Below are 17894 nucleotides of genomic sequence, written 5' to 3' on the forward strand. Positions count from 1 at the left end.
AGGAGTCGGAGTCGGCGAATTTTTGATGACTCCGACTCCACAGCCCTGGTATTTATGGCAAAATTCTTCGATATTTCTATTCTATATAGAGAAAAAATAAACGGTATTAAATTAAGATATTCTTTATTTTGGACAATCTCTAAATATTATTTGAAATTAATCTGTTTATAAATTTGTCCTAATCTAGCATTTAAAATTTACTATAAAGTAATAACGAAAAAATATGAGTATTTCAATATTATTTATTTATTTTCCACGTTAATTCATAAATTCGACACCAGAGATCCCCTTAGTTACCACGGTAACTGTAAAATGTTCTTTAAATCGAAAAGGTAGATGGTAGAAATTCGATTTAAAAATCTCTTCGAGTAAGTCGACTATTTACCTCTGCGAACATTCATTTATATGATTTGTATATATATTATTTATTTTACGTCGAATTAATACGAGATTTAAAATAGTCGAATGTAAGTGACGTTATTGTTTGCGCGGAGCTGCTGATTACGGTTTCCGCCATTTTATATTCGAACAGACTCGTGATTGGGAGAAAAAAAAAATTACGATAAATTATTTACTGAGGACTTGAATAGTTACTTTGCATTTTGCAATTAATGATTTAAGTTTTTCGTTAATGTTGATATTAATTTTTCCGCAATTTTATTACGAACGGACCATGTTAGTTTGTTGCGAGTCTGTAAAAAAGTGTCATGGCGGAATTTTATGTTTGGAGGGAATTTCGGACTTGCAGCGTGATAAATGCGATATCGATTGAATATATAAAACGCTAAAATAAAATTGTTTTTTTAGTATATTTGCTTCGATTTTTTCAGTAAGATATCGGGATTTTAATTAATTAATTAATTTTAATAAAAGAAAATAATCTTATTGTATATTTTACACATTCATTGATTTAATCTATAATTTGAATCAATATATATAAAGCTTTTTCCATTAAACAAATAGGAAAGTGTTGGTAATGTAAATGTATTGCCTATATCAAATATATACAAGTGTATTTGAAGGTAGTAATTGTATATACAGTAAAATGTGTGTATAACCTGGCCACCTAAATTGAACATGTGGAATCACTGATGCAAACTCAAATGATTTTACTGTATTTAAAATTGTTATTTAGCTAGCAAAATGTGTAGTTTGTTAAATTTAAAAAGAACTTTAACAATGAGATTTGGTGTTGTTTACAGTACATGCCACCTTTTAAGACAGCGGTTCCCAACCAGTGGTCCGCAAGAGCCAAAATATGGTCCTTGAAAGATTTAAAACTTTTATTCATTTTAAATTTATTCCCACATTGATACAAACTGAATTTAATTTTTACTAAAAATGTTATGTTTTCTATTATAATAGTACTGTTAAAGCATGTTACTCGAGCTTAACAATTACTTATGTTAAAAGTTTTCATTAAAGTTTATTTTTAGATTGACACAGTTTATTTTTCTTAAACCTTGTGGTCCCTGCTAACAACAATGAAATCAAAGTGGTCCCTGGTCAAAAAAAGGTTGGGAACCGCTGTTTTAAGCTAATTGATAGTAAATGGATAGGGAAGAGCTTCAAAGATGGAATTCCAGTAGGATAAAATTATTCTCATAATTCTCATACAGAAGTAGTTCTTGATATACAGTTTATAATTATACAATTAAAAGACCAGAAGAATTATGTATGATTGAAGTTTTTATTAAAATTCTTAGGTAAAATATGGTGCAATAAAATTGATATGGAGTGGGGAATATTTTTACTTTCTAAACAGGTGAATAAATATTGAAATATATGATTGAAAAATATAAAGTATTGGTTTATATTTCTCTTTTTGTTATAAATTGTTATGCTTGCTATACTTGATATGTGTTTTGCAAGAGTTGGTAACATAATGTTGAGATATGTACATTTGAAACATAACTGAATATAATTATAATTGGCCAGAATATTATAAATTATAGAAACTTTAGAGATGTGTATCTGTGTGTTGCTAAGTTGTTATTAGTTTGAAGTTCTTATGCATTTATTAGAAAGTGGCAGTGCTATAATTCTAAAAGTTAGTGTAAAAAATTTTTTTAGAATATTCCTGTAAATTGTTTTATTAAAGTAGTATGTATATTTAAATACACTGCTACTATAAATTGAAAGAAAAATATGAATTAATAATAATAATCAGAAATACTTATGAACTATACATATATTTGTTAAAAGTTTGGTATAATAGAACTATTAGTTATTAATTAAAAAGCAAAAGAATTCAATACTCTAACATACAGGAACATGTGGTAAAGAGAATAGACCTTATTATTTAACATACATTATTTCTGTACAAAGTGGTAGAAGTACTATGTGTTAAATAATAGTCTATTCTCTTTGCCACATATACGTACCTGTATGATAAGTTCAACACAGCAATTTTGTGCATTTTTCCAATGAATCATAGAAAAAACAATAAGCAGTCAAGTATTAAAATCAATACTTTGTTTCAAAAAATCAGATTTTTGAGAATTGACAAAACTCAACAAATTAAATGTGTACGTTTATGTTCTAAATAATATATATGCTAGGCTCAAAGACCAAAAACACTCACTTAGCAAAAAATTGGCCACTATGCATTCCAACTTCTCAGATCAAGCCACAATGTGAATTTTTTATGTCATGGCACTTTCAAAAATGCACTCAATGTGTTTTGGCATATTCAATAAGACCATAAAGTGAAATTTGTGTTGATATTCTTTTAATAATTAATCAAAATGCAATGTGTCAATGTGATAAAAATATCTTTGTAAAAATAACAAATTTATTTATTATTTAGAATAAAATCAAATTTTAATTTACAATGAGAATTATACCAAAAATAAACAGCCTCATTAATCTTATAAGTTTTTAATTTCTAAGACAAGCTTCTATTTATCATTAATTTTTACTAATATAAAAATTTGTGTGGAGATGATCATTTTGTGGAAGTGTCATTATTGAAAATGAATTTACAATCAATTGACAGTGACTTACAAATAAATTCCTTATTTGACTTAAATCTATAATACTTATTTTTAGGTATCTAGGATTTTAAGGTATCATATGTAGGTATCAAAGATTCATAAACAAAACAATTAACGGCATATTGTCTTCTTGACTGTGAATTATAAAAGAAAATGAAGAGTTATCTTTATTATACTATATGTTTTTTTAATCATATAATGTTTTGTGACAGGAATTTTTATTAATGAGTATTTTCTAATAATAAATATTGTTCAGAATTAGTCCTTTGGTGGAAATTATACATAAATTATTTATTAAAAATATTTGTGCAAAGGAACACATTTTTGCATAGATATTTTTATCACATTATGTCATGGCTGCATTAAGCATCCACAATATATTGTGGCATTTTCATGTTGTCAGAATGTGTTTTAGTTAATTATTAAAAGAATTTCAATGCAAATTTTGTTTTCAGTGGTATTAAATATGCTAAAATGCATTGAGTACATTTTTGAAAGTTTATATACACAATAGTTTATCATAATATGTTATATTTTTAAAATTTAATAATTTGCTAAAAACGATTTTGGTATTTGTCTGTAGCAAATGCCTGTCAGTTTTTACAGATGAACTCTTATATTATCACTTCACTTAATAGCAATACACACTTAATGTCATGATATTTCAAGAACCAATTGTCATCTTATATACAAATAATGTAAATTTAACCAGTTAAAATATCATTTAATATTCAGATTTCACATTATATCATGAAAATATTTCAACTGTTTGTTTATATTGCCTTCTAATTATCTATTAATATGGGAAAAATTTTTGCATTTGCTCACTAAATTTACTGAATTTAAAAAAGTCTGTGTAGAATTATGAAAGTCATGTGAAGCAGATGGGTCATAATGTGGATCAAACAGAGATTGATTCAGCCACCTATAGGTAAAGATCTTTCCTTTTGTTTTATCTTGTAAATAGGTCATTTGATTAAATGCAGGTGTGAAACACGACTACCTCAAATATCTTTGACATGAATATTAACATTTGGAAAATTCTGATGCCAGAAAATCAAAAATATAATGAATTAAGTATAAAAAGAAGTTGGAAATTGTTGCGTCTTTTGATGGACCTCCCAAGCAAACATTTTCCACTGTCATAAAATAGTTTTTGTTGATTCATCAACTGTGGGAAATAGCTGTTTCAAGCTATGCTAATTGAAAAAGACAACAATGTAGTAAGGTTGATGTTGATAGTGCATTGCATCAATGGTTTTTAGAGCTATGGCAGCTAATATTCCAATTAGTGGTGAGATATATGCAAAAGGACAAAAATTTAAATATTATGTAAAAATTTTTGTCAAGTGTAGGGAACAAGTTTGACAACATTTTACTCAGTTGAAGCAGCAAGTGCAGGGTAACATTTTAAAAATTCAATGAAAACACAGCTAATAATATATGGTTACAAAAATCTTTAAAAAATTATTTTGTGGTATAAAGCTATTACAGTACAATATAAAATTATAAAAAATTTGATTTATATTGCCAGTTGTGCTATTGAGTAAAGTTCTTTAATGTCAAGGCTCGAATAATACCATGTTTTTGTTAGGAACTGTTGATATGAAATTAAGTGTTCATTTGTATTTTAAAGTTATACTATTTTGACAAAATATGTCAGCTATTACATTTTGATTAATTTACATCATTTTCGCATTTATTTTTAAATTAGTGTTACCATCCGTCCTGTTTTCACCCGGACAGTCTGGGAATTGACTCACTGTCCAATAAACTATTAATTTTGTCCGGGAATTTCGTAGAAATTGTGAAATTACGATGAAACAAACTTCTTGCAAATATTGTTATAAATTTACACCATTTGAACAACAAAAGACCTCACATTCACTGAAACTCATCTGCCATTCTACCATGTTACTCTATTTATGCTAATGTGTGACACACAACCTGCCTCTCGACCTTTTTCTTTTTTTTTATTTGCTTGTATGTTACTCCTACGCAAGTCCCTAGTCCTTAACTGTAACTGATTTAGAACTAGCATGCACATTATTCTTTGCATTGTAAAATGACATTGCGCATGCGTCAGGAACTTCTGTTCAAACAAACCTGACCTGCCGTCTGGGTCAGTGATTTTGTAAAGGTGGCAACACTATTTTAAATGCAAAAATTATTATTATTCATTTTTATGTTTCATATAAAACTAAGTAGTGATCATAGTGAGGAAATTGTAATGTGAATTTAGTTTGAATTCAATGCTAAATTCAGAATTTATTTGTTTATTTTTTGTTGCATTTTATTTCTGTTCTCAAAATGCTATGTAAATAACTGATTATTAACATAACAAGTTTAATGCAGTCTTTTTAATGCCTTTTGCATTTATATTATATGTCTGCTGTCATACATCAGACTTTTTCAGGAACTGAAATATAGAATTGAGACTTTTGAGATTTGATAAGTAAATTGATATTAAATATGGAATTTTATGAGGGGAATTTTGTATCAAATTTCATCTTCAGTTACTTTATTTTCATTAAATATCACACTGTTTTTTAATGCATGATGATAACCTAATTTTATAATACTTTTTTGAGATTTTATATACATTTCCTAAACAATAGTTATATTTGTTTGCAAGTTTTCTTTTTACATTAATATATTTTAATTAAAGTTAACATGTGAATGTATGTCTCTTTAATCCGAATAAATAAATCCAGTAGACTTCCTCACAGCTATCAGGTTAGGTACTCCTTTATTGAAATTTACAAATGCATTTCGGGCTTATGTAGCATTTAAGCCCCTCCTCAGTGTAATGCTACAGATATTAAAAATAACAAAAAATGCACGTGTAGATGATCTTTACAGAGACAAAAAATTTCTTTACATACCTTTGAAGGCAGAGGAGTGCCTTTCAAATTTTCAAAATACACATATGGGTGTGTGTTGGATGACAATAGTGCAAAGTGAAATTGACATGTAATTGACAAAAGTACAGAGTACTCTGTAAAGATCATCTACACGTGCTTTTTTTTGTAAATTAACTAAGTTTTTTGCTATTTTTAATATCTGTAGAGTGTAATATTACACTGAGGAGGGGCTTAAATGCTACATAAGCTCCGAAACGCATTTGTAAATTTCAATAAAGGAGTACCTAACTGGATAGCTGTGAGGAAGTCTACCAAATTTATTTATTCGGATTAAAGAGACATACATTCACATTACGTATATACAGCTACCACATCTGACATTGTAAAGTTAACATTTTGATTATTCCATTAACTTAGAAATAATATAGAAAAATTTTTCAATTTTTAAATTTTAGAAGTTTGGAAATAAACAGAAATACAAAAACTATTAAAATATATAAAAATAAATTTCAAATGAACAAAAATATTTAAACTATAGAAACCTGAATTTTTAATGTAGATTTTTATATTTCAAATATTCTAACATAAAAACAAATATATGGATTCTATTGTTTTATATATCTGCATTTTTAATATAGACATGTAAGACTTTAGAATCCTTATATTTGTTTTATTAGGAGTATTATAATACAGATACTGAAATAGATAATTATTAATGTATTAAGTTGCATGTTTTTTTTTTTAAATTGTGAAGTTTAGAATGATATTTTTCATTTAATCATTATATTGATTTTTATTATTGTTATAAATTACAACATAAAACCTATATATGTAAATTAATGAAACTAATCCAAACTTGTCTTAGTTTTATAAGGCTGGTGAGGAATTTGGATTAGACTAAGATTGATTTCTTGATGACTAGAAAAAAAGACAGTACCTAATAGTTAACTCTTTCATTCTTTTCTTTTTCTTTCTTATTTAAATCTTATGACAATTTAGAAATATATTTAATTGAATTATTAACTTTTGTTTTTATATGAAACATTTTGGATAGATTGAACTAAACGTAGTAGGTGTGGATGCTGTGAATATTAATCCTGTGTGAACCGTCTTTGTAAGCCAAGTAATGAAATTGTTAGACGCTCCAACAGCATACGGTTAGGGAAACTTAGTTTATTTATTCATATGCATTTCGGGTTGGTTTATTTTCCAACCCATCTTCACTCTCATCATGAACATAACACCTGCACTCCAAATGTAAGTTTGTATTTAAATAATATAAAATGTATAACTGTATATAAATATATATATTTTTAACAATTGTATTAAATCACAAATTTGTTATATTGTATTAAATCACTTTGTTGTAGTAAATGTAACACTCCTGTTAAAAATACGGAAAAAAATTATAAAAATTGTACCAACTTATAATAACGCATCAGCTTTATAATATGTAAGTTTCTATGTTTATTATTTTCCAATTTACGTGATCCTAAATACTGTCGGAAACCTTAACGTTTTTTGTAATTTCCTTAACAGCACTGAAGATGGGTTGGAAAATAAACCAACCCGAAATGCATATGAATAAATAAACTAAGTTTCCCTAACCGTATGCTGTTGGAGCGTCTAACAATTTCATTACTTGGTTTACAAAGACGGTTCACACAGGATTAGATTGAACTAATTTTTTTTCTTATGTATATTTGATATGATTTTCAAGTAAATACTATTAATGTGTATTTGATGATGTTATAGAATATCACGTTTAGTTTTAATGACACACTACTAATTGATTAATTACATATAAAATCAAGCCTGACATATAGTAGTAAATGATACCACCAGATTTACATATCTTTATAGTTAATTAGCCATATTAATATCCAATAGTATGGTTTGTATATTACTTATTAATTTGCATTTATGAAAGACTGCTTTAATAACATTATTATAAAGATAAAATTTGACTATATAAAACATCATAAAAATTTTGATGGGAGGATTCAATTAATGAAAGAATTGAATCCTCCCATTAGAAAATTGTCATTAGAATGTCATTAGAAAATTATTTGACTGACAGATTTTTAAAAAAGTTAGAAAAATATTTCTAAAAGCTTAAATTCTATTAAAAATTTTTTGTAGTATTCTAAAATTTATTAAAAAGACTGATAAGAATATTTAGAAATTATAACTGTTTTGAGTTATTTGTAGCATTTTTTTTAATATGCATTTTATATGCATTGTATACAAGATGTTTCATAATAATTTAACTAGTTGATTTCTTCGGGTAATTTTTGGCATAGGATATTTTAAAATATCAGTTATTTTTTGAAAGCTGTTGATTTAAATATAGTGGAAAGTAAGAAAGTGAAATAGTTTGTGTTACAATTTCTTTTAAATATCTAGGTAAATTGCTCTTTTTGTGATTACAAAATATTCTGTTTTGCCAAATACTGATAAGGAAGTTGCTTCATAAAATCTTTACCATCATATAGTTATAGACGAAAATATATTAAGGTGACCTTATTTGTTAATTACTGAGAAGATTTTCAAGTTTATCCTTAAGAAAATACTTCACAAGTAATATGCATTTTCATTTTGCTATTAATTGCTATTTGCATCCATAATGTTGATGTAATATTATATTTTATAATTGTATGTATATTTTGTTCAATGATGGCTATGAATGCTTCTCAGGAATAATGCAAGCAAATTACACTAGCTATTAAATGAATGTATTTGTGCTTGTAAGTTTCAAGCAGACATTTCATAAACTGTGTGTTTAATATCAGAGTGCTGATTTTATTTTGTTAATTTCTTTGCAATATGATGTTTAATGAAATTGTTTATATTTTTATACTAAATAGATGATAAATAATTTTCTACTGGAATAAATCAGTAATTCAGGAAATTTCAAAATTAAAAACTACATTGATCATTTTCAAATAATAATTAATATCTTCAAAAAATTTCCCGTGTTAAATAAATTCCTGTTTTATCCCAGTTAATTTATCTTGCAATGCATTTGACAGATATATGTATATGCATATCTTTTAATTTTTTAAAGATTATATTTGTTATATATTTCATTAATGAATTTTTAATACAATTATACTATGATAAAGTATTAAACTATAGATAAAATAATTTACAAATTAGAATTTAATGGCTAATTTTGGTCTAATGTTAATTTTCTGAGGGGACTTATATGATTTTCAAGTTAAAATTTATTTATTTAATGAATACTAAATATTACTAACTATAAACTTAAAAAATTTTTAAAAATTTTAAATTACATTTCAGCAATGTCTGTAGAAACAATACAGAATTTACAAGTCATGAGTGAAATTGAAGGATCTCAATCATCTGTTGTATCTCTTGTACCTCAAGTCATAGTCAATAATGGAAATGATGTATTAGAAGAAGAGTTACCGATTGCAGAGTTTTTGCCTAATATCTCATCATCAGGCACAACTGATTCATGTACAATGTATACTACTACTATACCTGTTTCCATGGCTAATGCTTTACCTGAAGGTTAGGTATAAGTTTCAATATATGAATAATAATTTAATTTCAAAATTATAATTATTATTAATTAAATTATATTTTTAAAATTGATGAAGTTTTATAAGCATAATATTTTTCTCCAGAAATGTTTAAGTTTGTAGATCCTTATTAAAAGTTGTAACTTTTTATATGTTAGATACAAGGTAAGATATGATAATTTAACCAAATGTTTTCTCATGCAATACCAAATTAAATGATACTTTTTGAATATATTTTTTATCAGAATTAATTTATAGATTTGACAATACCATATGAAAATTATACATCTCAATTCTAGAATGTTATGATAAAAATGAAAAATTAATTTTTATGATTGCATATTTAATTATTAAATATAACAATTTTATCTTATTATATTCTAATCTTTTTAATATAGCTAGCCAGCTGCTTCATTTTTTCTTCAATTAGAAAAGTGCTACTTTACTTATTTACTGCAAAAACAGATTATTTCACTAAAAACTGCATTCTGGTGGAATCATAAGCTTTAAAAACAAAAATCATTTCCTCTGATTCATATATGTGTCCCATATATTAAGAAATATTTTTGTTTTTCAGTTAGTTGCTGTTTCTTTCCACATCATTCCCAAGAAGTTTTGTTGCAGTCACCAGCAATTGAAAGATGCATAACAATGTTAATGTATATTAGCATGACAGCATTGTTTATGCAAACAGATGGAGTAACAACAAAATGAATGCATATCAGCCTGCGAGACAACTTTTCAAACAGATGCAAAGTAATCTGTATGGTAAGAATTAAGCAGGGATAATTGACCATCTTTTGCCCAAACCAGAGATTGAAAACCTGTTTTTTTTTTTATTAAATTTTCCATTACTGGTTTTGTTGTGAATTTTTAAAAGCTATTGGCTTTTTTTTTTTTTAGTAAGTTTTTTTTTTTTTAAATTAGATGACCACATTCCATTCACATCCTCCCTGTTGTTTTACAGGCTGCATAAATGTATTCTGTATACTGTGCAAAATATACATATATATTTAATATATATGTATATTTTTTGTGCATCTATCAAAATAAATGTTTTCTTGAAACGGACAAAATGTTATTTTCATAATTCAAACTTGATGATAGCAAAATTAAATTTACATCATTTTGTATTTTATTGAGCGAGATGTGGCCTGAATTCCTCATGTTTTCTATATGTGATGAAAATAAATAAATATAAATTTTTATTGAACAAAACAGTTTCATCAAATATATAAAATTATTAATCATAAATCAAAGATCATAAGCTTTTTTATTTAGATAAGTATACAGATAGTTTTTTAAGGGATACATAGAGATATGCCTTATCTTTTCTTAAATACATACATATATAGTATATATAAATAATTTTTGGTCCTTCTTTTTGATTTGCTTTTAACTCTAGTTTAGTTCAACAAAATTTATTCAATATTGATTAGTATTTGGTTATTACTAAGCAATAGACAAAAAAGAAAGAAAGAAATTAAGATGTTGAATCTTCTGAATTCCTAACTCAAATTTGAACTTTATAATAAATTTTTTAACTAGGCAGTATAAAAAATTCTTGCAAATATTTTTATCTGCAACATAAATCTACATTCCAAAATAAAAAAACTTTGTGTATCATTTAAATATTAAATGTTTTTGAAGATAAAAATATCAAAATACAAACCTTTTAAAAAAGTTATTGATAGAGTTTATTATATATTTATAAAGGATTTTTTCCCAGAATGGGAAAAACTCCTTTATAAATATATAATAATCTCTATTCTTTTTTTTTCCCTATGTCAATAAGATAGCCTTTTTTCAAGCCCATTATGGGTTCAAAACGGGATGGTTTGGTGATGAGGAACAGATTATGCCTGGGAAATTCTTTGGGTCAGTCTGTCTGGATTTGATCCATGTCTCCCAAAACAATAGGCTGATGCCTTGTTTCAGTTGTCTGGGTGATCTATATAAATGTATATAATAGACTCTTGTTTTTTTAACCCCCTTGGTTCTTGGAAAATTATTTTTAAGCAACCTAATGTAAATCAAATTAATTTTCCTAAGTTCAGTGTCATAATAATTTAGATTCTGTTTCTGGAAATAAACTTCTGAATTATAATGAAATGGACTCTTGTCACATTAGTTCTTAGCCACAGCATCTTTTAAAAAGATTGTTCAAGAACATGAACATACTCAGAAATTAATTTGATTACAATTCTCCTGCATCAACTGTTTGAGCAAGCAACTTTTTCTTGTTCTTAGTGTTAATGTATGCTGCTTAGTTAATTTCATTATACTTATTTATGCAATGTCTGCATTCAGTAAATAAAGTATTTTCATCTGTATTTTAACTCATCACTTTTACATGACAATATAATACCAAATTAAAATTACCAACAGAAAATATGAGTTACATTGCCATTTTTAATCTCCCTAAACTTCACTGAAATGAAGTTGATGTTTGTCATGGCAAACTTTTTCAAGATGGTGTCAACCTAAACCTGCATCAGTTTTAACAGTTGCAAATGTGAATGACTTAGTGCATTTAGGTCACACTAGTTACATTGCTATGATATTTAAATACAGTAGAGTCCTGAATAACTGAAACCAGTTCAGCTGAGACTTTATATTATTCAAGATGAATTGTGAAAAAATACTTCATTCATAAACAAAGACATGAAAATTAGTACAGTATATTTCATCTTATGAATCTTGCATGTTGCTCAAAATTATTTGCCTGGACAGTGCATGGACTATAGAAGATTTAAAAATGCTCAGGTGGTTTCTCATGACAATATGAATTTAAAAAAAAATTTTTTAATTTTAATTATAATTCTAGATTTACAATTGCTTTAATAATTACAGTTGTAAATAAAATTACCTTTTAAAACTGTTGCATAATTTAAATTATGCAACAGTTTTAAAAAAGGTACTTTTCAAATTTTTTACCAAAGTACTGACACTAGTTATCAACATTTTAAGGTAATTTTGTATTTTTTTTTTATATTTGTCAATGGATTGAGGTAAATAAATGTTTGCCCAGTGGCCCCTACTGCAATAAATGTAAACAAAGTCTTATCCGTGTTAAGATTTTTCAGTATTATCTGCTTTATGAAAAAAAAGTAGTTGAAAAGCAAGAACTCTTCAAGATTCTTTAACATATCATTTTTTACAAAATTAAACAGAATAATTTACAAGAACTGCTCAAAAAGTTTTTGCAAGTGCGTAATTGCTATTTTGGCAAACCAGATCTTAAAAATGAAGCCAAATTTGAAAAATATTTAGAGTATTTTAGGTTTATTTTTGATCCTAGTATCTATCCCTTAAGCATTGGCACAGATCTTTATTACACTCTGTATATCTGTATTACACTCTGTATATTCAGAGTCCTGTTTATTTAATAATTTATTGAACATTACATGTTACCAGAGTTTTTGATTATCCAAAGTACTTTGGTCTACATTACCTTGGATAATTGGGACTCTACTGCATGACTTTTCTTATGGTTGTCATAAAAAAACAAGTGGTTGTAAAAATAAGATTTTAAGGTAAGCAGTCATGAAGTTATATCCCTTTCACACTAATTTTTAAGCTGGCTTAATAATTAAGAAGGATTAATTTAAGTCAAATTACTTCTAACAAGGTTAACTACTCATTCACATTGAGAGATGTTAAGTGATTTATTTCATGTCACTCTCTAGTGATTACACATTATGAACTGTAACAAACAAAACCTTTTTTACCAGTATTGAACTAAACAAAACTTCTGAATGTTTTTGGCCTTCACCAAGACCTGCTTCAGGTGCTGAACTAAACTGGCTTCCTACTTGGACTGTTAGAATGATGTTCAATTTTAAACATTGTATATATCACATTTTACCATTTTGCCTGGCTCCGTTCGAATTCCTCGAACAGGTATCTCCATGCATGTGCAATAGTCTCATCGTCTTTAAAGTTAATACAGTTGCCTCTTAAGTTGGCTTTATAAATCTCCAAGACCTCCAGGTGACAAATATGATCTATTTGAAAGACCTGTCTAATTAATCTGGTGTTCTGGAAGTCCGCCAAACCTCTGGGTCGGTGGTGTATGCCGACAAGGCGGTGATGTGCCTGTTGTTTGTAAGGTTGGATTGATGTTCATGTATTCTTTTTTGAGTTGAACGTATGGTTGAGCCAATATAAATTAAGTGCCTTTGGGGAATGGAGTAAATCCCTGGGGCTCTGCTAAGATCTATTTTATCTTTTGCATTGTGTAGCAGCTTGTAAGTTGTGCTGGATCTCCTGTATGTGATCTCTGTGACATTCTGGTTTGCAATCTCCCTGTATAAGGAGTTCAAATATTGATTGAACTGGACGACTGTGCGCCAACAGCTTATAATGGGCTGTTGGCTACTGTTATACGTAGACCGGGTGTTAGAAACACTGCGTGGGGAAGTTGGTTTGGCATAGGCATTTGTTTGGTTTGTGATAGTTCGTTTCTCACTCCAGTATTTCTGATTAGAAGACTGTTATTTTATTACACATTATATTATATTTTAAATAAAATTTTGTTTATTTTTGATAAACCATTGCAAACTAATTTATTTTCCATAAGTTCAGATTAAAATATCAATTTCAAATAATTGTTAGATAGATATTTATTTTATCTAACATTATTATTGTTATTGTTGGTAACATGACATTAATTTTGTTATTGTAACTGAAACAATGGAGGTTCTGAAATGTTTGCTCCTGTTATTCAAAATACTTAAATTAAATCAGCATATACTTATTAATAAAGGAAAATATTGCACATTTGATCACAGATTTGGATATTTTTATGCCTTTTTTTTTTTTTAACTAGTGGCAGACCTTAGGGAAAGCTTGAAATAACTTAAGCTTTTTTCGAAAAGTGATTTAAATTGAACTAGTTGTTGGTGGTAAAACCAGTTTAATATTAAGTTATTCATATTACATATCTTAAGCTGGCTTAAAAATTACAGTATGAATGGGGTATTAGAGTGTATTGTATAATTATATCCAAAATGATTTTGCTTTCAGGAAGGTTTAAAAAAGTTGTAAACATAAAATTATATGTGGAAATAATTGGTTAAATTATTTTTCATTATCTTGTTTATCTGTAATTACTCTCATTGTTAAATATGTAGATTTTTTTTGGAAGTAGTAAAATTTTCAGTTTTTAAGAAAATTTTTAAACAAATAACTTTTAAATCTAATTATTTAACATTTTATTATTATTATTGTGTGTCTTATTTATGTAAAATAAATATGACTTTACTATGTAGATTTATATATGATAAAAACTTTTTCAATAATCTATACTTTTTTTTTTTTGCTGCAATTTGAAAAAATTATTAGACCTATAAAATTCCCGCTGTCGTCTGTTGTCTTTCTGCTCTTTCTTAATCTCAAGAATGGTATTGCATAGATGAAAGTCAAGACCAGTATGGAAGGATTAGGGGCAGGAGGGCCCTATTAATTATATACGAACTTTCACTTTGGGCCTGAAGTTAATGTTATTTCTATTTAAAAATATTCTCCTGAATGGAATTAGATAAATGATTGGCATGATTATTGTCAGCAGGAAAAGTATGATATACAGGGGCAAGACACTACTAAACATAAGTGTATTGTGATGGAAAATTGCAGCCCAGCATTATGACAATGTCACAATAAATAATTGCTCCGTTATTAAAAGTTATGAAAGTATAAGCTCATTGTACATAGGTTTTTCTAATTTCCTTAACACGTTGACTGCCATCTATGAGATGACTCGTAGTTACCGTTTCTGCCTAGAACGCCACCTACGAGTTATATCGTAGTTTGTTTCCTTGCCATATTTGTGCAGCTACGATGTAATTCGTAGTATATCAGTGTAAATATGAATAGATAGCTTCAGGGGCAAGAACAAAAAATCAAGTTTGGCTTACATGAACAGAACATTTATTAATAAATGAACAGAAAATATAATCATAAAAAGTTTATTCAAAATCGAAAGCAAAACGATATTTTTATTGTTTGTGATAATTTTTAAAACAATCTTCTACGCAAAGGGCTGGCTTCTCAAGACAGATTGGACAGAAATAACGCGTTTCTCGGCGTTTTTTAGCTTTGGTACAAATTCGACATGGCTTTGTCAGATGTTGTTTTTTCTGAGTAGATGGGATACTCTGTAAATAGTGAAGCTTCTGCAATTCAATTTTTTTTGAAACTGGTTGAATCTCTTCTCCAATCAACGCTTTGACGAATGCTTCTCTAAACTTTATAAGTTTTATTTTAGAAGAAGTTGCTTTTTGAAAGAGTTTGTGCGCATTATGTATATATATTTCTATAATATGTAATGCAACCTTTTTGGGCCATCTAATAGTCTTTCTTAGAGCTGTGTAGTACGATAGCATTTGATCTGATCGTCAATGCCAGACATTCCATGATTATAATCTCGAATTATATTCGGTTTCATCGAACATTTTCCATTGCGATTGAACACCTCTACCATTTCAACAACGTGCATGTTTGAAATGGTAAGGACTTCTCGTTTGTCTTTCCATTTACATACAGTAACAGGACCATTTCGCTGCCAAATAAACTCCCCCATTCTCACCAAAAATTTTGTCAGATTCTGAATCACTTAGATTAGTGTAGTAATCAAGTTGTTTTTTAGTCAGTGGTCTTTTCTTATCCATTTTGGGATATTTATAATTTGATTATAAAAATAAATAAAAAATAACACTCTCAAAAAAGACGTAAATGTGATGTGCTCGCCTCTATATCCGATTTATTACTAATGAATTTAGACGCACATCTCCGATTGGCTGTAGCGAAGTGACAGGACGAATCGTGTCTGTGCACGAATTAACTCGTAGTTTGGCTTTAGCGAAGAGCTTTCTGTTACATAAGCCAACTACGAGATAATTCGTAATACCTTTATTTTAAGAAAAACACATTCTATATGCTATTTGATTATTACTATGTACTCTGATTAGAGTTTTTAATAATATAATATAATTAAATTAAGTTGGCGTTTTACAACAGAATCCTAAAAAGTCATGTGGCAGTCAACGTGTTAATCATGAAATTTTAAAATTCTAAAAAATTATTTAATTGTATTATCAGATTTTCTTCATAAAGGCAGTAAAAATTAATGCATTTTATTTGATTAGCATTATGATTATTTCATATTAATTATTATAGTTAGGCATGTTTTTGTAATATCTTATGTTGATTCTTTTTATATTTCAGGTACTGTATTGCAAATTACACCAAATTCTACAATACTTACTATGTCTTCTGTACAAAAAACATTACAAGAATCTTCTACTGATAGTCATATTATTCTTAATGGAGAAACTCATTCCGTTGAAAATGGCAATAATATAGTATCATTAATATCTGTAAAACAAGATGAAACTATTCAGTCTTTGCCATTAATTTCAACAGAACATTCAGAAAATATAGTGTCTGTGCCATCGCTAATAACAACTGAAAATTTAATGCCTATAACCTCAACAGTAGATAATACAAACATATCTATATCAGTTTCATCTATTTCAGAAAAAACAATGACACCTGTGTCTATTGAATCAGTTAATAATATTGCACCTGTATCGTCAGTTTTGACTGATTCAGTAGAAAACATATCACCAACATCAATAACTTTACATGAAGTTAATGATATAATTCCAGTTACTTCTATAAGCATGGTTCACGATGATGCCATAAGTTCTGTTTCATCAGTGTTAAATCCTACAGATTTGCAACTAATACAAAATCCAGATGTACAAGTTAATACAACTACAAATTGTTTGACTGAAGTAAATAATATGGTAACTAACTCTCCATCCATAGTAACAGATCATCCTGATGATGTACATGAAAGAGCAACAAATTCTCTTCCTGTTTCCACCTCCAACATTTCATCTGGGCCAGAAACAATTGGAGAAATTGATTTTTCTACATTTCTAGAACAAGATGACAGTCATTCAAGCTCTGTATTAAATGATGAAGTTGAACAAGAAAATAATCATTTACAGTCTGATGCAAATAATATTATATCAAATATGACGAAAGATGAAGTAAATAATAATAATGAGACAAATAAAGGTTTGTATAATAAATTTATATATATAATTATTAAATACTAATGTTGAATTTTAAACATTTAATGTATGCATATTAAATCAATTTGTGACTTTTTTTAACTTTCTCAAATTTATAAATTTTTAAAATAATTGAACATAGATAATACTTCAGCAACTTTTAATAGTTTCCTTTTGCTTTTTACAAAAATTTTAAATTTAACATTATTATGTCAAATACATTAATCTCTTGATTAACAAAATTAATGAATTCCATGAAAATAGCATGCTAATTGAGTAATATAAATAACACAAATTAATCTGATTAATCATAGGCTTTTAAAATGTTTACTAACTTTTTAAAAAACTTTATTATTATAATAATGAAATATAATGAAAACATATCCAATATTCAAAAAGTGT

At 27.3% G+C, this 17894-nt stretch overlaps 2 protein-coding genes across 3 annotated transcripts in view; both read left to right on the forward strand.

Moving 5' to 3' along the window:
• Window positions 1-269: 269 nt before the first annotated feature.
• Window positions 270-17091, forward strand: LOC136972716 (uncharacterized). Its single transcript, XM_067267323.1, has 4 exons — window positions 270-368; window positions 9164-9397; window positions 16636-17021; window positions 17080-17091. The coding sequence occupies exons 2-4, from the start codon at window positions 9166-9168 to the stop codon at window positions 17089-17091; spliced, it is 630 nt and encodes a 209-aa protein (XP_067123424.1). The 5' UTR covers window positions 270-368; window positions 9164-9165.
• LOC136972760 (uncharacterized) overlaps window positions 17010-17894 on the forward strand; it is a 44229-nt gene continuing 43344 nt past the window's right edge. For both annotated transcript variants that reach the window (XM_067267387.1, XM_067267388.1), the window contains exon 1: window positions 17010-17496. In XM_067267387.1, the coding sequence (XP_067123488.1) occupies window positions 17094-17496 (403 nt within the window). In that variant the 5' untranslated portion in view covers window positions 17010-17093. The remainder of the gene's footprint in view (window positions 17497-17894) is intronic.

This window comes from Centruroides vittatus, unplaced genomic scaffold (genome assembly GCF_030686945.1).
Source record: "Centruroides vittatus isolate TY-2023 unplaced genomic scaffold, ASM3068694v2 contig_301, whole genome shotgun sequence".
In the NCBI taxonomy this organism is placed as follows: Eukaryota; Metazoa; Arthropoda; class Arachnida; order Scorpiones; family Buthidae; genus Centruroides; species Centruroides vittatus.